Source organism: Alnus glutinosa, chromosome 6 (genome assembly GCF_958979055.1).
Source record: "Alnus glutinosa chromosome 6, dhAlnGlut1.1, whole genome shotgun sequence".
Taxonomy (NCBI): domain Eukaryota; kingdom Viridiplantae; phylum Streptophyta; class Magnoliopsida; order Fagales; family Betulaceae; genus Alnus; species Alnus glutinosa.
In genome coordinates this window covers 26,931,667-26,955,460 of record NC_084891.1, presented here as the reverse complement: position 1 = coordinate 26,955,460, position 23,794 = coordinate 26,931,667, and the positions used below count along the sequence as shown (strand labels likewise).

The 23,794-nt window shown below is 34.6% G+C and overlaps 2 protein-coding genes across 2 annotated transcripts; one reads left to right on the top strand and one right to left on the bottom strand.

Annotated features, from left to right (window-relative positions):
- The first annotated feature begins 86 nt into the window (after positions 1-86).
- Positions 87-2,541, top strand: LOC133870349 (protein TIC 20-I, chloroplastic). Its single transcript, XM_062307446.1, has 3 exons — positions 87-231; positions 1,441-1,610; positions 1,750-2,541. The coding sequence occupies exons 2-3, from the start codon at positions 1,451-1,453 to the stop codon at positions 2,391-2,393; spliced, it is 804 nt and encodes a 267-aa protein (XP_062163430.1). The 5' UTR covers positions 87-231; positions 1,441-1,450; the 3' UTR covers positions 2,394-2,541.
- Positions 2,542-11,691: 9,150 nt separating this feature from the next.
- On the bottom strand, positions 11,692-13,200 carry LOC133871191 (bZIP transcription factor 44-like). The gene has a single exon (XM_062308582.1). The coding sequence runs from the start codon at positions 12,527-12,529 to the stop codon at positions 12,062-12,064; it is 468 nt and encodes a 155-aa protein (XP_062164566.1). The 5' UTR covers positions 12,530-13,200; the 3' UTR covers positions 11,692-12,061.
- Positions 13,201-23,794: the final 10,594 nt, after the last annotated feature.

Genomic DNA, 23,794 nt, shown 5'->3' with positions numbered 1-23,794 from the left:
CTGCAAAAGCCGACACAAAGGTCATATGGGCTTCACTTGGCCCAAATTTATCTCTATGGGCCGGCTATGAATGGATCTGAGCCCACTAAGCATATGAAACAGATAACGCATTTCAGATTAATCCAAAGGACCGAGAGAGCAGAGACAGAGACGATGAGGTCAAGAAAAAATTAGCGGAGAACCCTAGAAGTGGCGACTTCAGAGTAGCATTTCAAGGGGCTCTGGTTCAAGGTAATTTCTCTATTTATGATTTTGGAAGCGGAAATGGGGTTTGGAGTTCTGGGTTTTGTATTTTCTGTACGGTTATGGTCTAACCGTAAGTTCTTTTAGCGGTTTTAGTTTACTTTCGTGATATTATGCTTGGCAAACAATGGCGGCATTTGAGTATTTATTGACTTTGGAAATGTTGGCACTGGCACCATAGTCTATATGTATATATACTGGGACTTCGTTTTTGGAGTTGGGTATGAGTTTTATGGTATTTCCCTTGTATAGTATTGTTTTACAATTTAAGAAGAGGTTGAAATGGTAGAATAGCGCAAATGAAATGAAGAGGCCTTCGCATGGATCCTCTTTCTAGTGACCCATTTGTGATTATTTGATGTTACTGATGGCTTGCTTAATAGTGTGGCTCTGTGTTACCAGAAGGTATATCATTTCCCTATCTACTGAGGGGAAGATAGATGGATAGAGAGAACTTGTGATACATTTTTTTGGGTTTAGGAAAATATTAGTAGCTCGATAAGTTGACAATCGAGCTTAAAAAGTTGCTAATATCATGTAAAAGAAAACAGAAATGAGAGAAGAGAAGGGAGAAGAGAGGAGAGACGGAAAGGTTGTTTGCTTGATAAGTCATTATGCTGGTGTGGCCTATTCCTGTCATCATATCTGTTATACATGTCCCGCTCCGCCCGTTGGAGATTGATATAGCATCTCTCAAATCAGTCTTTGGGTGTTATTGATGGTGAACAGAATTTGGAAGCATTTGGTTCATGATGTATTGGCCATCTGTCCAAAATTGGTACATGTGAATCAATTTTAGTATTAAAAAGCTTAGAGATCGATAACGGAGGTCATTGGTGTGATAGGTGGTTTTAATAAGAGCATGGCTTCCTCCATTTATGATGGGCAATATGTCATTTGCTATATTTAGGAATGCATACATGCACGCACGGCTGTTGACCTTGCTGTATAATATGATCAGATTGATTGCCTTTCTTATTGTTGGAGTGCTTGTAAATGTTTATGTGATACTCTTCTTAAAGGGTAATACATCCTCTTATTCAACATTTCTGGTTGTATTCAGCACAGGAGTGTGTGTCTATCAATGGAAGCATGTTTACTAGAGAATGGGAGGGTTACTTCTTGCATATGATCACTTCTATTTGTTCCTCCTGTGCTGATCTAAACTTTCTTCTTACTATATTGGTTATTAAACAGGTACTTCACTATGATACTAAATGGATGCACAATTCCCTCTGGGCGTGATCTTATGAATTCCAGGGCGGGTAAGCCCACCATAGCCCGTGGCTCATTCTACACATGCATTTCTTGTTTGCCTGCTAAGGCCACATTGTCAAGCATGAGTTCGTGGGGATCTCATCAGGAGGGTAAGTCTTGGTTGGCTATAGGCACATGAACGGCTTTGTCTTATATTCTTTGTAGCCTTTATAATTTCTCATCCAGATGATGATCCAATGCTATGGAGCTTCTCAAATTTCTTAAATTTTTTTTTTTTTTTCCCCTCAGTTGTAGGTAAGCCACTCTTGCACCTTTCAGCTGCTTCAACCCCACTTTTATGTGGGGATCAAGGTAGCCTTTTACGCACAATCCCCTTGTTACCAAGGCGACGCAAATCCCATATGCCCCCTCGAGCATCGAAGGATGTTCCAAGCAGTTTCCGCTTCCCTCCAATGACCAAGAAGCCAAGATGGTGGTGGAGGGCATTGGCATGCCTCCCTTATTTAATGCCTCTCCACGAGACATGGATGTATGCTGAGACAGCATATCACCTGCACCCCTTCTTGGAGAACTTTGAATTCGCAACTTACCCATTTCTTGTAGCCATTGGGCAGTTGCCGAGCTGGTTCTTGATGGCATATTTTTTTGCAGCATATCTTGGAGTGGTGAGAAGGAAGGAATGGCCTCACTATTTCAGATTTCATGTGGTAATGGGCATGTTGTTGGAGATTGCCTTGCAGGTGATAGGGACTGTGAGCCGTTGGATGCCTCTTGCTGTGTACTGGGGTAAAGTGGGGATGCACTTCTGGACAGCTGTGGCATTTGCTTACCTTTTCACAGTCTTGGAGTGTATACGTTGTGCTCTTGCTGGCATGTATGCTGACATCCCTTTTATCTGTGATGCTGCATATATTCAAATTCCATACGATTAATATGGAAAGCATAAGACAGAATTCAGTTACCGTTCCATTTTGTTCGCTTTTGTTGTACGACAGACTCTGTTAGCAGGAGCTTCTTTTGTTGTTAAAACCTGCTTTGTGTAAATTTTTTCAATGGATGAGTTATGTTTGTGCTGTTGCAGGATCCTCTTTTCAATTGTTTGGTTATCCATGACTACTGCTGTGATAGTTTTTGCATGTTAATTTCATGCTATGTGGAACTTTCTTCTTATGAATTCTTAAGTGCTCAAAGCAAGAATATACATTCAGATCTCCAATTTTCTGTTCTAATGTTCATGGTATATATTCCTATTTCTTTCAAGCCTAAAGGGGCTTACAGGTTGACCTGTGTCCTGTCTTTATATGAATGCATGCATGTGGGTGGACTTGCAGCTTGGTTTTGACTGCCCACCCTGACCCAAACAAAGCAGTGTGTTCATGGGCTACTTTCAAGCATTATGTTGGTTGAAATACCGGCCCACGCCGAAGACTGAGAGGACCACTGGCAGGTAATTTGAGAAGATACTTCCAAACTTGAGCAATGCTTTTGCTTTTTGTGGACAAAGGGACCCCAAACCATGATGCGCCCATATTAAATATTGGGCGAATTGCTTCGGTGTTTCGTACCACTCAGACTCTTTGGATTATTTCTATATTTAGGTGGGCATACCATTTTTGTCTCGCATCATACTCATTGATTCCTTGCGTGCTGCGGGCAATTTTCAAAAGTAACTTTAATTAAGTACATCAGGTGCTTGGTTATCATATGTTGTTTCAACTTTCAGGGGGTCCCTTGCCTTTGCCAAGCCCATGATTTAAAAACCAAATAAGTGGCAAGGAAAATTTGAGGGAGTTACGTCCAACTCTATAAAAAATGGAGTATATTTATTCAATTACATGAATTATCTAAGCATTATGAAGACTACAAGACAGAAATACAAAAGAAACTCTGTCCTGAAATTTGTTCTACCAAATAGAACATGACAAACTTGTTTGTTAAATATTCACACGCTTTTAACACCAAATGAATGGAAATAAGAGACGAAACTAGAAATTTAACTCTAAATGGGCAGATTAAGGGGATCATACCTAATATATATAACCTAAATATGGAAAAAGTTATTTTTTATTTTTTTTTTTTTTTTTTGTGTGGGAGGAGTAAGGGTGGCAATTTGTGTTCGCATGTCGAGTTTGCATCATGTTGAGACATGGATATAAGACTATATAGGTCAATCATAATACAACACATTTAATTAAACATGTCAAATATATCTATCAACCTTAACCTATTAATTTCGTGTTGAGTGTGTCAAGTTTATGGGTCGTGTCAAAATTGCTAGCCCTAATAAGGAGCCCTCCAAATCCTCTTTCAGTCCATCCCAGATGAGAATGGACGTTGAACACACATTAACCATGTCCGTTGAGAAAGGGGAGGGGAGGGGGGAAGCAAATAAATATCACATAGATTGCTAAGTTAATTTGAAAAATAAGATTGAAAAAACAAAAAAAAAATTAATAAAATCTGTTTTACCCTATCAACACTCATAATTACATGGAAATTGCGCTTATGTAAGCCTTAATATTTAATTGCACGTTAGGAGAAGCACTCCTCACCAACCATACTGACTGAATATATTATCAATCACACACTTAACTTGTTTCTTGTTGTAATTAAAATTTTGTGAGCAATTTTTAATGGATAATTCAATCGGCTAGGGACCATGCCTTATGAAGCGGAGATCACTAGTTTAATCTCTTCTCCCCTTCTTGTATAGACATGTTAAAAAAAAAAAAAAAAAAAAAAAAAAAAAAAAAAAAAAAAAAAAATCTTGTGAGCAGCATCAATGACCCAATTCGCCCACTTGCAAGTATCATTAATTTGCACGACCTTTAGGTACTACATTGAGCCATTTTAAACTATTGACCTCCCACTAAACTCAAGAGATTTAGGATTGAGAAAACGACACCATTCTCTTAAGTTCAGGCGTGCCTTTCCATTAATGGCTGCCCTCATGCTCTCATCATCTCCTAATTTCATTGTTACTTTCTTCTAAAACTTTTTCTATCGTGCAACCAAAATCCATACATAGAAAGGCATGACAAACGATTTCATCATTCTCATTTCTCTGCGTGCTTTCCCTTTTTAGGTATTACATCTCCTAGAAAAATATTTATATATATATATATATATGATCTACCTAAATTCACCCACTTCCTTGCGTTCTTTTTGTACAGTTTGGATATTGATGAGTGATTACCCTCCTTTGCCTTTCCCACATAATGCACTTAATATTATTTTTAATTTCCATGATCTTCCTGCATTGAGTTTAATGGGTTTTTCTTTTTTAATTAAAAAGGTAGCCAGGTAGGCAGGGTGACCAATAATAACACTGACCAGCTAGGAGCCGTACACGAGAGGCCTAAACAATAAAAATCACAAGTGTTCCCTCAAATCTGACATAGCCATAGCCTGACCCAACCCTATCAAGGGACTTGTGAGAAACTCAAGGTTGCTAATACTAATAAAATTAAAGGTTTTTATTTCGAGAGTCGAAATCTCACTGTAGTACATGCACAATCACTTAAAAATTTATTTGAGGCCATTGAATTACCACTTTTTTTTTTTAACTCTTTAATATTAACCAATACTATGAAATTTGAACCTGTCAACTATCGACCACCACCAAGTTTTAATTTATATGCATATTTTTTGCTGGCAACAATAGCTTAATTTTTAAAATATTAGGAAGAGTGAGATAGAAGAGAGAGACAAGATAGGAAAAATTAATATAAGAGATTAACGTGATTCACTAATTCGACAACAAAACTTCCACATTCACAATGCATAAAATTCAAATGGCCACAATTTTTTAAATCTCTTCAATCTAACATACAGAAGTACAGCTACGGATTGTTTCCAAAAAGTAGCTCAATCAATTGAATCTCCATTCCCCCTTTTTATGTGAACATGTAAAAAAAAAAGGAAGTACAGTTACGAATTTTATATATATAGGATACGATATGTTATTACATATATGAGAATTCGAATCTAGACTCTATACTTCAACCTCAATTTCAGTTAAATATTTCCTGTGTTTTCTTGCCCTACAAGTGAAGGGAATAATTAAAATATTAATTAAATTTATTATTTTCTACAAGCTTAAGCTTCTTGCACAACTAATGATTTAATAAATAATATGTTTACATTAAAAATTAATAGAGATCTTTATATAGAATGAGTTATTTCTTAGTCATTCATTCCTCTCGTCAAAGACGCCCGGGCATGGCCCCTCCAACCCCACCAAAATTTGTTAAATAAAATGAATAATTACACTACTGGTCTTTGAAATATGCCATAATTATGAATCACTCCCTATGATTTAAAAAGTTCATAGAATGTCATTGTGGTAATAAACTATAATTACAAATCGATCACTGAAGTCAAATTATGTTAAAAAATTTGACAGATTCTGTTAAATGTCACGTCAGCGCCACATCAAACCAATAACATGGCGACATGTGTCCATATAAAATAAAAAAATATAAATTTGTTTATGTGTTTTCTTTTTCTTTTTCTTTTTTCATTTTAATTCTTTTTTAAAAAAAGTTTTTTTAATAAATTTATATTTTTTTATTAAGATGGACACGTGTCGCCATTTTATTGGTTTGATGTGGCGCTAACGTGACATTTAACAAAATATGTCAACAATTTTAACGGAATTTGACTCCAGAGATCAATTTATAATTATAGTTTACCACAAGGACTTCCCATAAACTTTTTAAACCATAGGGAGTAATTCGTAATTATGGCATACCCCATAGACCAATGGTATAATTATCCCTAAATAAAAATAAGGAATTTTGTATTTTATTTTATTAATGACGACCTCCCTAAATATTTTCATTATAATTCGGCCACTCTGATAACAAAATTTAAGTCCATGCCTTTTCTGACAAAATAAATAAATAAAAGGGTGCAAATAAACTCATAAATCATAATGGATCATGCTCCGCAGGCTCGCAGCCCCGCACTTTTGGAGCTAGAGGGTCAGCGCTAAGCAAGTACATAACTGGTATTTTAATATGAATTTTATAGAAACTCATATGATTGAAATAAAAAAATAAATAAATAATATATATATATATATATATATATATATATATATATATATATATATATATATATATATATATATATATATACCAAAGCAAGTCAATAATGATTTAAAGTACGGATTTGTTGATCGTGCAAGACATTGTGTTCAAACAACGAACCACGAGCTTCTCTTTTTCGATGACTTTCGGTAGAGAGGGTTAAACAATGTGCGAATTATCTTTTGCCTTTCTTTTTTTTAATAGTAATTTGCAATTATTTTAATTACATTTATTTTTAATTCAGACTATATAATCTGAATAAAGATTAAGCCTTCTTGTCCTAATTAAGGGAACAACAATTTCTAATACCTAAAAATAAGGAAAATACCTTTGGTACGTATTATAAATTGAGGTATGATTCTCTGTCAACTTTTCACACAACTATCCTATGTGGTAGGGAATTATAGGCTTTTTGAAAAAACAAAAAAAAAAAATCATAACTATCCTATGATTCTCTGCCATATAACTTAGTTGTGTTTTTAGTTGTATGAAAAGTTGATAGGGAATCATATCTCCAATTGTTTAATGAATGACGTGGTAAGTATCCCGTAAACTTACAAAATGGCATTGGTCAACTACAACCAAATTTAATTGTTTAATAGTTGATATGATTAGTGTGGTTGGATTAAGGAACTTGTAAAAATAAAAGGTGTATTATCCCTATTAGTACTCTAAAAGTAAACACTATAGAATCGGAACGAAACTACCTATAGGCCAATAGGGGGACTATCCCCCTTGGTTTTTGAATTTTATCTTAATTTTTTTTTATTGAGTTATATGTATATATATTAAGTTTAAAATATATATTGAGTTTAAAAATTAGGCTTAGCCCTTATACAAATTGGGTTTAACCCCTAATTCATATTTTGGTCATCCGAATGAGAAATCTTTATTTCGTCCATGCTAATATGCTATAGAAGTCGAAGTGTTTGTTTCTTTTTTTTTCTAGAAATCTACATTTATCTCCAAGGGCGGAGGGAGGGAGGGAGGGAGGGGGGGCCCCACAATTTCCTAAAAAAAATAATAATTATTAGGTAGAATTTTTTTTTTTTTTCTAAAAAATTAAAAAATATAAGATAAAAATAAAAATTTAGCTTATTTAGCCCCTACCAAAAAAAATTTTTTGGCCATTGGCCCCTGCCCATAAGAACTTCTGGCTCCATCCCTGTTTATCTCTCTCAATCTACCACTATTATTACAATGTCTTCACAATCTTTCAATTTAGTTGATTTACCCTCTTAATCTACCATTGAATTTGCAATTGCTCCCTCAGTTAAAATTTTCTGTTATCCTAGTAGAATAGAGGGGTATAATGAATATTTGCACGTGACAAATTGGAAGAAAAAAAAATGCAATAAAAAATTAAGAAATGGAAAAAACGACCTAGGGCCAGCCGTGGGTTGCATTAGAGCCATAGCCTGGCCGTGGGTCTACCCAAATCCAATCTTGGCTTTTAAAATTTTTGTGAGGGTATAATGGTTATTTTGATATCACGTGTGGATTACGTGATATGTTTGCCGTCTGACCAAACGGAAATTGCTATCAGAGACGGAATATTTCAACTCCGATATCAAATTGGTCTCATACAATAATCAAATTGAAAAGATTATGGGACATTGCAACAAAAATGGTAAATTGAGAAGGTAAATTATAGTATTTTTTTTAATCAACCGCATTTGTTATTGACATGCATGAACTCCTAGGCAGGACAATAGCTGGATTTCGATTGTTTCATTTCTGCACAAACCAGAGACATAATATTGTCTGTTAAGAATTTGAATATGAACTCTCTCTAGCTTCCTACACCATTCTATGGCGTAACGGTCTATTATTGGTCATTAGAGCACCGAGCAATTGGCACAACAACCAAATGAGTGGGGAAGATACGGATGGGATTAATTATCTATATTTTCTCTACTAAAATTTATCTTTCTTCGATGATACTATTATTTAACTTATCATGATATGATCGGTATCTTTATTTACCGGCACTCAAATTGATGGATAATATGAATAATAAGTAATTTTGACCGGAAATGTAAGAGAATTTTTATAAAATTTATCTGTTCGATTTGTTCATTGTGTAAGACTTGTTTGTGTAGGTAGGCTTTTAAAAAAATTCTCACATTGGATGTTTAGATTATTAATAATTTGAACAGTAAAATTAATAAAAATTTTATCCATGAAAATGTGCTAGTACGTAATATCCATGGGAGTGTCCATGTCGTTGGTGTCTCCGACAGTGCTAGCTAGGCTTGTTTTCCTGCCGGTCGTCCTCAACGGACAACTTATTCCGCCACGAAAAAATACATAAGGATAAAACTTTTTCAGCATTATAATTATTCTCACCGCCGTGAGCATCTTAAATCTAATGAATTGTGCCATTAGTAAGAACAGCCCGCGGAGCCTAATTATACATCGTCGTCGATGGCACGGACTTCAAAGGTTGAGATGGAGGCGTTGGCCGTGGGGCCCAAGCTCTTCATGGCAGCTTAGAGCACTAGTAGCAGTTACCCTATATTGGTTCCCTTCCCTATATTTAGGGAAAATTTCATGAAAAACATCAAAAAACCTCACACAGCAGATGCCCTATATTTAAATCAGGGGGTTGGGAATGAATAGTGATTCCCAATGTATACATGTCTACTATTCATTCCCTATGTATTATTTTAATATAAAAGAAGTATAATTAATTGATATAGGAAAGAGAGAAAAAGTAGGAAAGAGAGAAAAATAATAAAATAATAGTAAAAAAATAATATTTAATTGATATAGGGAAATGTAAGGGAATCTATTGTGGGGTATTTTTTTATAGGAAAGCAAAAAGTAGTTTTGTTCCCTAAATATAGGGAAAATGGTTAGGAATCTGCTGCTAGTGCTCTTATGGAAGGGGCGTAATGGGCGTGGACGTGAGCAGAGCGGAGGAGGCAGGAGGCGGGAATCAAGCTGCCTGTAGGCTAGCTATAGATGCTACTCTTGGTCCAAACAACGTTAAACGTACCTTCTTTATTAGTTCCATTTAGAAGGAAGTGACGTGTTTCAATCCTCACCCTTTATTTGAAAGAGGAGTGACGTGTTGAGGTGGATTGCCATGTGAAGCGTGGGTATACATTAATTTTCCTTTAAATCTCCAAAAGAAATTGATAAATGTACATCACATGTACAACAAGGGTACAACACCCCTCTCACATGGGGTGGGCCCTACAGTGTGTGTGGGGCCCACCCCATGTGAGAGGGATGTTGTACCCTTGTTGTACATGTGATGTACGAAAATTACCTCTCATCTCCAAAAGCTGGTAACAATCAATTTGATAATTATTAGATTGCAGCTTTGAAGTCCAAATTTCTTTTACCATAATCCAATAAGAAAATAAAGCTGATCCCCCCGAAATTAATTGCCTCAGACGTAAAGAATGGACAACTAATATTAGTTCTCAACCAGTTAAGCAATTCCTACTGAAATATATAGATACGCAGCCATACAGGCTGTTTCTCTCTTATGCCCTTCAGTCAAAGTCAACAATTTACAACAATAACCACGACAACATTTTCTAGAAGATTTTAACAAAATTTAGGCAAATATCCTCCATGTTAGCTTACCTTTACCCAGACCATACTGTGAGGCGTACGTGCAAAAGAGTATATATCAAGCTTGCAAACTTAGGATACCTCTTGGCTCTTACATATATCAATGACACCTGTTTTGGAGGTTAAAGGTTTTTTTTTTCAATTCAAAGGAAAAATACAATGTGTCCTCTCAAATCACCAATCATTTGGCACTTAAACTACTGAACTTTAAAAGGTGATACGACTCTTCAATTACTGCGTCGTTATAAGTTTTACCTTCCGTTAGCATCTGGCATTAAAATGGATGAAAAAATGCCACACGTGACGCGCACGTAAAAATTTTTTAGTTTAATCTACCCAAATAACCTTGAAAATTATCTATTAATAATAAATAAATAAAAATTTGAAGGGTTGATTCAACCATCCTTGAAATAGTTAGAGAGTTGCTGAACCATCATAGAACTACTTTACAGCTATCAATGAGATGGAAGAACCACCCCTATTGGCTATGGGGGTGGTTTGGCCACCCTTAACTGATCAAGGGTGTCGCCGAACAACACCCCCCCGCGGCCATCCATTATCGTAATTTTTTTTAATTATTTTAATTTTTTAATCATATATAAGGGTAACTTGGGTAGTTCAAGTAAAATAATTCACATGTACATCCCGCAAGACATTTTTCTATCCATTTTAATGTGATGCTAACAAAGGATGTACCTTATGATGGATTGATAGTTAAAGTCAAGTGTTATTTTTTAAATTAAAGTTTGATGAACCAATGGTCTGTTTGACTTTATAATTTTAAAACGTGCAATTTGAAAATACAATTTTTTTTTAAAACGCAATTTAAATATTAGGTAAAATTGTAATTTAACCTTTTAAAATTGTACATTTTTAAAAACACGTATAATCTCTTGCATGCAATATTGAAAATGTAAATTCTTCTACTTTCTACGTGTTCAATCCGTCTTTTTTAAAATTGCACTCCTGAACGAGACTATTAGTAATTTTGTTTAAAATGTACTTTTGACCTCCAAAATCGGAGAACCAAACGGACTCTAAGTGCCAAAAAAAAAATGTACAATTTGTGGGGTCTAAATATATTTTCCCCCAAATTCGAATAAATAAATCATCTTAGTGTATCATTCCCTAGCCAACAGGCCAACGGCACACGGGGTATGTGCGCAAAACAAAAATGAAATTGAAGAAATAATCTCCACTTCCATTCTAATCTTAAATCTTAAATATATACTAGCATTACGGCTCATATAAAATCTAACATGACAAACGTGATCAGATCCTGTAAACAAAAAAACAGAGAAAATAAGAAGTAAAGACCAAGGCAACTTGAGTGCATCCTAGTAACTCTCAAGAAGCAGTAAAACACTTGATCGATGACAATAATTTTAATATTTCCCATACTCACACATAGATATGGACAAACATATATGAACGAGGATGATATTAAATCATTATGCCAAGCAAATTATTATATAAAAAAAGGGCAAAAAAAAAAAAACATATAATAGATTCTGTGTAAAGAAGAAGAAGAAGAAGAAGAAGAAGAAAATTGCTGCGAAAGACATGAAGATTAATACAAATACTAAAATAACCAGAGTGACATCATACATTAAAAGCCCTTTACACCATGTCTATGATGACCCATTTTACAAACCAAGAACCCCATTTATTGGGTCCCTTTTCTATGAGGACCGTCATCATTCTCTCTCAGTCACTGCTTCTTCCTAGGTGCTAATAAAGCAAAGCAAAATATTTACTGTTTTTTTTTCTTTTTTTTTTTAGCAATAAAACAAAACCATGCATTTCCACTCATTGAGACCATGAAGACATGAACAAAACACCACCGAAGAATAATACAAAGACAACCATAAATTGACTATTTTGAAGCTTTTTCAGTCCCATGGTGATGATGATGATGATCAATACCGAAACATATCTGCAGAAGCCATGATGGGTTGGTTAAGATAGAGCAAGTTCAAGGGGTTCATCATGCAGCTGTCAGCACTTGTCTGAAGGGTCTGATCGGTCTCGTACACCCCACTGTTTGTGTTGATGTAATTGAGGATCTCATTGAGAGAGTCTAGCCTTTGGCTCAGTTCGATCACTTGAGCCTTCAGGATGGAATTCTCGGCCTCGACATTTATGTAGTGTTGGGTGGTGAGGTTTATGCTTGTCATGATTTGGTTTTTGTCCTTCCTGAGATCTGCCACTAGGGCCATCAGATCGTCCAGCTGCTTCTGTTTTCGCATTCGGGATCTCCTCGCCGATTCCCGATTCGATTGCATTCTTTTCCTTTTTCTCTGATCCATCAACAGCTGCAAATCCTCCTCCGACCCAGAGTTCTGAGTTGGTGTGGAGCCTGAGGAATTTCCACTAGAGGAAGCCATAATTTTTTTCTTTCTTTCCAGACGGAAGAGATTACTTACCCAGAACGAAAAAAAAAAAACAAGATATTAAGATTCAAGAAACCTTGGGGAATTAAAAACCCTGGACCCAAATAACAGTAGTACTAGTATTATGCTAATTCAGATACTAATATATGTAATACCTATTGTATTATATATAACTCAAGCAGGGGTGAAAGATTATTTATGAAAACACATAGAACCAGTAGAGAAACACAACGGAGAAAGATTGAACTAAGTGGGTCCTGCGTCTGAGTGAGGAATTGATCATAAACCCGGAACGGAGGATTTCACTGAGAACAGGAGACATCAATCTCAAACATCATATATTCAGCATCACGATTAGATTCAAAAAGGAGGACAAAGAGGTTTCTTGGGCAGATCTCAGCAAAAGCTGCTGTCAGAATGGGAGATTTCAAGAGATTGATTATATGGGTTTTTGGTGTTGAACCCAAAACCCAAGATTTGGCAGCAAAAGCCCAGAAATCAAAACCTTAAAAAGAGCGAAACCCACAAAATGGTGTCTAGAGAAACAGAGGAAATGGGACAGAATTTCCTTAACCCAACCCAACAGAACCTGATATCTTACAAGAGAAAACTATAAAACCTGAAAACTAAAGTGGGGGAGAGAAGGGAGGAGGAAGAGGTTGTTAAGGGCAATGAAGGGCCAATTTATAGAATTAAAAAAGAAGAAAATTGAATTAAAAAATTAATTAAAAAGAAAATAGAAAAAGAAAGGGGGAAAAAAAGTGCATTGGAATCTCCTCCAGGGGTTTGTTGGGGAGAGGTGATTGGGTTGGGGGGAGGAGATTGGGCATGTGGGGCGGAGACGAAAATTTCCACTACCATCCAATTCCAGCTGGCGAGCAGGACACCATAAATTACTAGTGACAATTTTTATATATAAATAAAATAATTTGTTGCCAATAATGTCCTCCTTTTTTAACCTCTCTTTCACCGCCAGTACCTGATTTATCCGTTACTCTTCTGACAAATGGCACCTGAATATGACAAATCGAATCTAGGGATGGAGGTGGTATAAGGAACTACAGGAAGGTCTATATGGTCATTTGGAAAGAGTCCCATCTTTGGTTTTGAGGGATGAATACTGATATTTTTTCGACTCTTGTTTAACTTTTTTGGGTAATTATCTTTTTCCCATTAACTACCAAAAAATGCGCGATGCCCCCACAAACTACTAACTCTATTAAAATAAAGCATTCAACTACCAAAGACAACTCTTTTTCCCCCTTCCGTCAGTCAAAGGGGTTAAAACAAACGGTCAACGGGTCACGTGACCGTCACACGCCGTTTTACCGTCATTTTCTTCCTCTTTTCCCCCATGAACTACCACCATCTTCCAATATGCCCCCATGTAAAACGGCACATGACCAGTTGACTGTTTCTTTTAACCCCTCTAATTGACGGAATGGAAGAAAATTGTTGTATTTGATAGTTGAATGCTCTATTTTGGTCGAGTTGGTAGTTCATAGAGGCATCGCGCATTTTTTGGTAGTTCATGGGGAGAAAATGTAATTACCTAACTTTTTTTAAAATCTATCTATAATTAAATATGTAGCACTTTAATGGTAAATTTAGAAAAATTATGAATGGAGTTTGACCAAAGTTAGATAGAAAAATAAAAAATAGCATCTTTTTTAAGGATAAAAGTGATTTCAGATGTCGCCAGTAGAGCAGCCTGAGTAGTGAGCAGGTTAACTCAAAAGAAAAATATATCGTAATTAATTGTCCAAATTATTAATAAATTAGCCGTTTATATAAAATAACTTGTATAAAATTCATTTGTTCAATAAGTAGTCGAACTGATTAAAATTTAGGGAAAAATCATATTTAACCCTTAAGTTTTCATCTGATTTGAATTTAGTCCTTAAATTTTCAATTTTAAAGATAAGATTTTTAAGTTTTACTTAAATTTTAAATTAATCACTTTATCACTTTACCGTCAAAGTTAACTATTTTTTATTTATCATTTTTGTTTAACCCCCACCTCTTTCAAACCAAAAGAATAGAAGAGGTTATTCAAGTTGTGTTGGTTGCCTCGTTTAGTATATGAAGCAACCAGATTAAAATTTGGGTACCACCCAAATATAAAGAGCACTAATATTGGATTACCTAAATTTTATATAAAAAAAATATTTTTTCTATTTTAATTACTTACTTTTAAAAAAATATCTTACATCCGCCTATCCAAATTTTTCTCTACACTATTAATAATTTTATAATCACATTCTTATTTTAACTACTCTCTCTCTCAAGCTCAACCATATTCAGACTCAACCCACGCTATTGAAAAACACCAATTTCTTGTTAAAGTGTCCCACATCGCTAAGATTTTCTTCACCTGGATACTTTATAAGTTATGATGTCTCATCATCTCTCAATGCTTCTTTTGAGAGTGAGTAAGGTCCATAGACTTTTACATGGTATCAGAGCCATAGGTTTTTTGCGATGATGGGTCTTTTCCTCCCGTTATTGTCCACGTGTTTGACTATTAGTTGCCACACGTGAAGGGGAGTGTTAAAGTGTCCCACATCGCTAAGATTTCCTTCACCTGGGCACTTTATAAGTCATGGTGTCTCATTCTCTCTCAAGACGTCTTTTGAGAGTGAGTAAGGCCCATGGGCTTTTACATTTCTCATACCGCTGCACGAAGTCAAAAAACCCGTCCTGCCGTGCTTGTGCTGCTATGCTCATGTTGCAAAAGAGAGAGAGAGAGAGAGAGAGAGAAAAAAAAAAAAAAAAAAAAAAAAAGAAAAGAAAGAACTAAGAGGGTGAACAAAAAAAAATTGGGCAAAATCATTTAACTTTGCTAAAGTTGTTAGATACATTTATCTAGCAAGTCTAAAAAATAATGCAACACTGTTGAGTGAAAATGTGGGATGATTTTCATGAGTTTTGACCAACTTTTGGCTAAAAAAAGTATTTGGCTAATCAAATGCTAATGTTCTAGGGTGTATTTGTTAGGATTTGGCTTACACATTTAATATATATTGGGGAGTGTTTTTTATTTTTTTGTTTTAAAAAATAGTTTTTGATGTGCCATAAAAATGAAAAGTTTTGAATGATTTATGTTTTTAATTATTTGTTATTATTTTTGTTTTAAATAAAGAAAGAAAAGAAGGAACTTAGACAAACAAAGCCTAGTTGAAATGTATCAATATGCTTACATGTATTAATCTTGATTTGTAACTATTAAGTAATATAATTGATTATGGCGATCGGAGATACGCTGTTACTAAGGCACTCTTATATGTTAGTTGCCTCATTTATAACATTCACAATGAACTCTTTAAAATTTATTCAAATTTAACTGTAAAAATCAAAATCTACTCCTATTGATTAAGTTAATCACTTTTTAAAGCTATTAAATAACAAACTCTCTAAATGTTTATCTACTTTAAATAAATACTATTTTTTATTAAAAAAGTTAACTGCTAGAAACATTTAAGAGAAATGCTTGACATCTCAACATTTTTTTTTCCAGAATTTGGTTACAACTTGATGTGTTACAATCCTATAAGATTGTGGCACATTTCTCAAAATGATAGATCTTATGGGATTGTGACAGATCAGGTTGGAACCAAATTCTGAAAAATAGTGTTTAGATGTCTAGCATTCCTTAACATTTAAATGCGTTAAATTTAAGTCAAGACAAACCTTTTAAAACATTTAATGCAAAAAATAATATTAAAAAATTATCACATTCGCTTTTTTGGCTTTTTCAATGTAAAGAAGGTTATTGACAAATGTTAAACTTTATGTTAGGCAAGTGAGGCTGTAAGTGTGAGTTGAATATTTTTTAAGAAAGTAGTAAGAAGTAATAGATGTGATATAAAGTAAAAAAAAAAAAAATTGTATGGAAAAGTGAAAAAAGTTATATATTATAGTGATTTTTTTTATTTAAATAGTAATAAAAAATTATTGATGTGATATAAAGAATGTTTTGAAGTTGATTGTCTTCAGAAAAAGTGAAAATAAAGTAGGAAAATTTGTCCTCACTTGCCAAACAAGCCCTTAATATTTGATAAAGAACTTGTTAAATAGTAGTTTTTGTAGATTTTGTTAAAAATTTAAGAAAAAACCAAATATAAAGAGCTTATTGTGAATGCTCTTAATATATGGTTTGCTCCTTGCAGCCTAAATATAAAGAGCATTTTTTGGATTAGCTAAAAGTTTGGCTATATTTATATAAAAATATATTTTCTTATTTATTTAATTTTTAATTTTTTAAAAATATCTTACATCCAACTCTCCAAATCTTTTTTCTCTTATATTAAAATAATATTTTTAATAATTTCATATTAACCTTTTATTTTAACTAATCTTCTCTCCCTTCATCGTCATTCTTTGAGTTCAACCATACCGAGATTCAACCCACGCTGTCAAGAAACGAGTCTCGCCATGCTTGCCGCCACCATGCTTGCGCTGCTATACTCATGTTGAAAATGAGAGAGAGAGAAGCTGTAAGAGTGAATAAAAAAAAATGGGTAAAATTATTGAACTTTGCGACCTTTGTTAGTAGGGCTGGTAAAACTGGTCACCCGACACGACCCGTTTAGCCTAGACCCGGACACGACCCGTTTATGTTAACGGGTCGGGGCTCCAGACACGACACGAACACGATTATTTCACAGGTCACCCGACATGACCCCGTGAACCTGTTTAACATAATGGGTCGAATCGGGTCGACACGACTCGTTTAGCTTAAAAGGCCTTTTTTTAAAAAAATATATATATTTTTAATGAACACTTGCATAGACAATAAACCAAATACATCATCAATTCCAGAAGATTGTCAATGGCTGTTGGTTAATGTTAGGTTTGTGAGTCATTGGGTATGACCATAATGCATCAACTTCAATCAAACAAGTAGAGTCAGTAGACCAAAGACAAGAAATACTGAAATAGACCAACTTCATAAAATGGGTTACGAACAAAATGCTTATTCCCATTGATTTGCACATCCCAATCTTCATAAAATGGGTTTTTTTTAGATGAATAAGTAATCAATATTATAAACACAAAAATCACCACACAATCAAAGTAACAACATTACAATAATAATAATAAAAAAAAAGAACAGCAAACACAACTGCAGTAAGTTTAGTAACACGTTCTGCAGAAAACCAACCAACAACTTAACCAAAACCCAAAACAAGAATTAGTCTAGAACAGAATCAGCTAAGTTCCAAAGCTGACAGATTCTAATTTCTAATATTCTCTCTTGTTGATGAAAAATTAAAAATGGAAATCAACTAACATACTGGCGATACCGGATGCGACATCGACCGGAGAGACTGAGAGAGAGAGTCTGAGAGAGAGAGTGGCAGAGAGACGGGGAGAGTAGAGACTAGAGAGACTTGAGAGAGAGAGTGTGTCGAGCAGGTCCAGTTCCGATTGAGCCTCGCAGGAGGAAGAAGAAGGGGCGGCAACGCGGAGCTGAAGAAGAGAACGGCGGCGGCGCGGCGACTTGGCGAGCCTGAAGGAAAAATCAAAAAAGAAAAAGTTAGGGTTTTCTTTCACTTTTCTCACTTTTCCAGTTTTGTTTGTGTTTTACTGTTTTCACTGTTTTGAATCTTTTGATTCTTTTGAGTTTTGATTACTTTTGAATCTTTTGTTTCAACCTTTTCACTTTTCAGATTAATTTCCCCCCAATTTCCTATTCGGCCATTCTCCCTTTTTTTTTTTTTTTTTTTTTTTTTTCTTTTCTATTTTTTTTGGGGTTAAAAAAAAAAAGAAAAAAAAAGAGATAATCGTGTTTGGCGAGTCACCCGCAGGTGACCCGTGACACGACCCGTTTAACTGAGATAAACGGGTCAACCCGTTTATGACCCATACCCATTTATGGTAGACCCAAACCTGCTAATTTCATGTTGTGTTCATGTCGGGTTGTCGTGTTGTGTCAAAATTGCCAGCCCTAGTTGTTAGCAACATTTATCTAGCAACTCCAAATTTAAAGTTTTGACCAAATTTTGGGCCAAATGCTAATGTTTTAAGGTATGTTTGGTAAGGATTTGGTCTAGGTGCCGTAAAAAAAATTACAATACTTATGCTGTAGCTTTTTAAGAATTCATATTTAATTTTACTTTTTCTTTTTTCTCATGGAACATTTGGAAATTAAATCTGAATCCTTGAAAAAATTACACGTAGCTCTTTTTACAGCATCTAAGCTGGTCAAATCCATTTGTCAATTTGAACGAGTTTACTACAAACTGATTTGTAGAAAATTTATGTCATGTTTGGCTTGCCTCAATAATAGTGTATCTTCGATCATCAGAATCATTCATGTTACTTATGCTCCGTTTGTTTCGACATAAAATGGTTTCCGTCGTAAAATTGTTTCAGGGAAGTCATTTTTCTAGAAAAATTTTTTTCCCGAAAGCATTTTTTGGTGTTTGACGTGTACGGAAAATCACAAATATTTTTTATATTTTTATTCAATCATATTAACCTATAAAAACCAATTTTTATTCAAAACATATAAATATTAATGTAAAATAATATAAAAATCAACAGAGACGAGATTCCGTCACTGCCTGACAGAATTCCGGCTACTTTTACCGGATTCCGGCTTCTGTAGCTAGAATCCAAGTTAAAGGCTGGAATCCGGACAGTTTCGTCGGAATCTAGGTTGGCCGGATTTCCGGCAAAAATGACAGGATTCTGGCAAAAATTGCCTGAATCCAGCACATAACGGCCGGACTCCGGCATACTGGCCGGAATTTGCCAAAACTGCTGGAATCCGGTCGTTTGGGCCAGATCCTTGCCAGTCGGTAGGGATCCAGCCGTTCTGGCAGAGATTTTCTGGCCAGATCCGGCTGGCCAGCCGTTCTAGTCGGGATATTCTGGCCAGATGGCTGGAATACGACCAGTTTGGTTGCCGGAATCCGGGCAGATTGGATTTCGTTACCAGATTTCGGGCTGACCGGATGTTATCGGATTTTTGTCCCGACAAGATTTCGGTGATGGTTGACTGCTTGAACGCAAAGGTCAACTGTGTCGTTCAAAATGGGTCGAATGTGTTTGGCGTCTTCGGAAAATGATTTATACTTTTAAAAAGCATAAATCATTTTCTGAAATTTACTAAGCATTTTTGGTCAAACATAAATCATTTTTCGATTGACTATTTTTTTCGCCCTTACCAAACACCGAAAAATACTAAAATTATTTTCCAAAAATTATTTTACGCCGAAACAAACGGAGTATTAATAGTTATTAATTACAATTAATCCTTGTGGGCCTATTGATACATTTCAACTAGGACAAATTTGTATAAATCAACTTCTAAAAGTGATACATGTCATTTGAGAATGACATAAATTTCCTTCAAATTTATTTGTAGGAAATTTCATACAACCCACATATAAAAAGGATATGCGTCCTTTAAATATGTGAGAAACACATATTTTTTTATTAATGCATAATAAAAAAGTTTGTAAGAAGCACATGCTATTTAAATAACATGTGTTTCTCACATACCAAAGGACACATGTCAATCTTATATGTGGATTGTAAGAAATTTTTTACAAACCGGTTTGTAAAAAATTTATGTCATTTTAAGAATACACGCTATTAAAAAAAATGTAATTCTTATATGCATATGACACGTATCATTTTTAAAAGCCGATTTGGAAACAATTAATATCCTAACTGTAATTTACCAAAGAAAAACCAGTAAATACTAGCAGGTCTTTTATTTTTTTCTTCTTCTGTGCCAGCAAATTCTAGCCGTTGAAAATTGAAACCTTGAACTTCGGAATCGTGTCCCAATCACAAGCAATGATGGCCTGGCAAAAGTCTAACAATATTACGACAAATTGGCAAACCATTGAAAGAACAACTTGCCTCCCAAAGGTGCTCTGGGCTCTAGGCCCGGGCCCAGCCATAATTGCAAGTCAGCCAAGCTCGTTACCGGCGCAGGGGTATTAAATTACTCTTGTGTCCTCTTTTAGTCTTTTCCTCTTATGTGTTTCGTATTTCTAAATTCTAACTGCATAATTATATAAACAACGGCCTATTATCGGGAGGCAGACTAGCTTTCATATGTGTCTCATCACGCGCCTTGTCACTGTTAAATTACTAATTAGTTATAAAATAAAAAATAATGAATCTATCAATTTATTTAATATTTTAATGAGTCAACTTCAAGTGGAATTAACTTTTAAAAATGAGCATTCAACTCATATATAATATTTTAATATTTTAATCCAGCATATAAATTACTCGTGACTCGATAAAAAAGTCACAACCCATTTGATTTTGTAGTGACTTTAATATAAAATGATACTTGCTCTTAAAAATTAGCTTGTAATAAAAGGGTGTCCAAGAGGTAAGAACTTATATACACATAATTAATACTGTACTTATAATCGTAACACTACACGTCTTTTGTATACTCGATCTTTGCTTGGAAAAAAAAAAAAAAAAAAAAAAAAAACTTCAAATTCCTTATTTGTTTTGTTTTTGTTTTCCTTTTTAAGTTGGTTCTATTAAGAGTCCTACATTGCAAACGTATGCTTAGGTAGTGGGTTTTATAAGTCTTGAACAAATCTTTTCCCTTAAGGTGCATTTTATGGAAGAGTAAAGCTCAATGAACTCTAACGTGATATCATAGCAAGCTCATTGAGTTGTTTGGCGATTCTCCCTATTGATCCACATGTTTGGCTATAATGCCACACGTGAGCGGCATGTCAAAGAGTCTCACATTATTAAGAGATCCTTGTCTTGTGAACTTTATAAGTCATAAATATTTCTTCTATTTTAATGTGTCTTTTAAGAGTGAGTTAGGCACATCAACTTTTGCAGGTTCATCATCAACACAAATCAAGAACCGGTGAACTTCATATACATCATCTTTAACTCTCTGAAAAACATGGAAGTATTAAGATCAGCAACAGCATTGGCACCATGTAACAGTCATGTCGACAGTGAGGCCTGATACTGAATAAAGAAATAAAGGTAGTCCTATCTAAGGAGGGCGCCTAATGAAAAACAAATAATTGTGTACTAGATAGATCGAGAGAGTGAGATCAAATCAGGAAAATGGAAAAAAATAATAGTTTGGGGTACCTCACGGATTCTTAAAGAAAAGCTAAAATATTTTGGCTCATAGAGGGAAAGAGAGGACAAAATAATCATGCTGGCTTATGTTAACATCTTATATGGTTTTTGATATGGAGGGAGGACCAAACATTTTAACTTATTGCATATTTCATTGTTCACTTTCAGCTCAAGTAAAGTGGGAGGTAATAGATAGCCCTCCATCATCATAAAGTGAAAGAAAAGGGAGAAAAGACAGAAATGATGGCAATCTCTTGTGAATCTTACAATGATTCTTCTTTGTTATTTTACATTGGGCACTAAACTACTTTTAACCCTACACAACTTGCACTAAGGCCACCTTAATCTATGAATAGGATTAGAGAAAATTTATCTTACCGTTAAGATTTTGTTTTGTTACATCTAGTAGTGTAAATGATATTACGCTATTTAAAATTTTAAATGACTTGACAATATATATACGATTAGATATGTGAGGTAATCAAAGGATCACTTAGGCCGGTCTGAGTTCCAAAAAAGTTTTTGAGAATTTCGTGACTTCAAGTAAACTCGTGTCAATTAGTTGAAGGCGAGAAAAAGAAGAAAAAAATAAGTGAGATGAGAATACTGAAAACATTGAAATTGTAAACAAGAAAATAATTATTTGAAATTTTCCCAGCTTAGGTTTCATATATGCCAGCCGTATCTTGCCGACCACAATAGGTTACCAAAAACATTTAACTCCACCTCAATTATGGTTGATGGATCATAAAGTTTTGTTATTGTTTACTAAATTTTTGTTCTTTGGTGATTTGAAATGACTAATGGGGTCCCTTAAAGATAGGGACCTTACAAAAGAAGTGCATGCAAGAATTACGCCTTAAAGTCCTCATTGTAAGCAATTTGGTGAAAAGTTAGTTTAGTGGTGTTGGCCCCTTCTATTTTAGACGTCTAAAGTGATATCATGGCCAAGTGATAAAGTGATATCATGGGAACTCTGCGTAGGAAGGGCCAGAATTAAGATCAGTGCAATACCTTTTGCCAAATATGAATGACCCGAATCATAACAATGAATAAAAAGAAGAAGCGAACCACCCCATAACCTTGGGGTGGTTTGACCTTTTTTTTTAGTCGGTTAGAATGGGTAATCGAACCACCCTCAAGGTTATACGGGTGGTTCGGTCACCTTTAAATTACTGTTTTAAAGTTGCTGAACCGCTTTTCTTGAATAGAGTATTGAACCGAATCTCAATTCGAAGTATCAACATCAGACTGATAAAAGAAAAAAGAAGAAAGAAAAGGTGGTTTGGTTTCAAAGAGAGCACACATGGATTGAGCTTAATTGATAGGTTAGTGTACATTAAAGGCTAAAAAAAAAAAGTCGCTCTCACAAGTGACCATGCTAAGGCAGAGTACCACTTGCTTTGTGCTTTCCCGTGTAGGGACGAAGGGTAGTGGGCACACCTCATTTTTGCCTATATTTTCAACACCACCCCTACTATTTGTTTTTGCATTTTAGGGAACAAGCTTAGTCCACGACGCATAAAAGCAAATCGGTATTCATTTTTATATTGTAGTAATTAAACCCATACCAAAAGTAAAGCAAGCAAAAAAAAACTTGTCTTTTGAGAGCAACTTGTTAAACTTATTATGACAAAAGAGAAAAAAAAAATAAAATAAATAAATTTGTAATTCACTTGTCCTTGGTTAAATAACTGCTTCGAAACTGAAGGGAGGGTGTGTTTGAGATTGAAATTTCGTAGATAAAAAGTGTGATTTAAAACCAAATCGCAGAAAATGAATCGTTTGAAAATTGTATTTTCAAAAAATTAGAATTTGAAAATGCAGAAATCTGTCTTTTCAAATCGCATGCAATGTGATGCTTTTTTTTAAAAAAAAAAACGTAGAATTTTAAATGTTAACGTGTGATTTTAAAGATGAAACTGTGATATTACTAAAAACTTAACTGCATTTTTAAAAATTATTTTTTCAAATCGCACATTTTTAAATCGTACTTTTTGAAATCGTAAACTCTAGCAGAACCTAAATTTCGTCCAATTCACAGGCTCAACATTTCACCAATAATTTTAGAAAATGCTTAGGGTACAACATGTAGTTTTTATTGCAATTTTCTTATAAATTTACGTGATATTCCACATAATTATGACATGTCACAATATGTATAAA

What these genes read in the sequence shown, in the direction of transcription:
- LOC133870349 (XM_062307446.1), top strand. Translation starts at nt 1,451, where the DNA reads ATGATACTAAATGGATGCACAATTCCCTCTGGGCGTGATCTTATGAAT. An exon ending in GTGGGGATCTCATCAGGAGG is followed by an intron (nt 1,611 to 1,749) that starts GTAAGTCTTGGT and finishes TTTTCCCCTCAG; the next exon opens with TTGTAGGTAAGCCACTCTTG.
- LOC133871191 (XM_062308582.1), bottom strand. Translation starts at nt 12,529, where the DNA reads ATGGCTTCCTCTAGTGGAAATTCCTCAGGCTCCACACCAACTCAGAAC.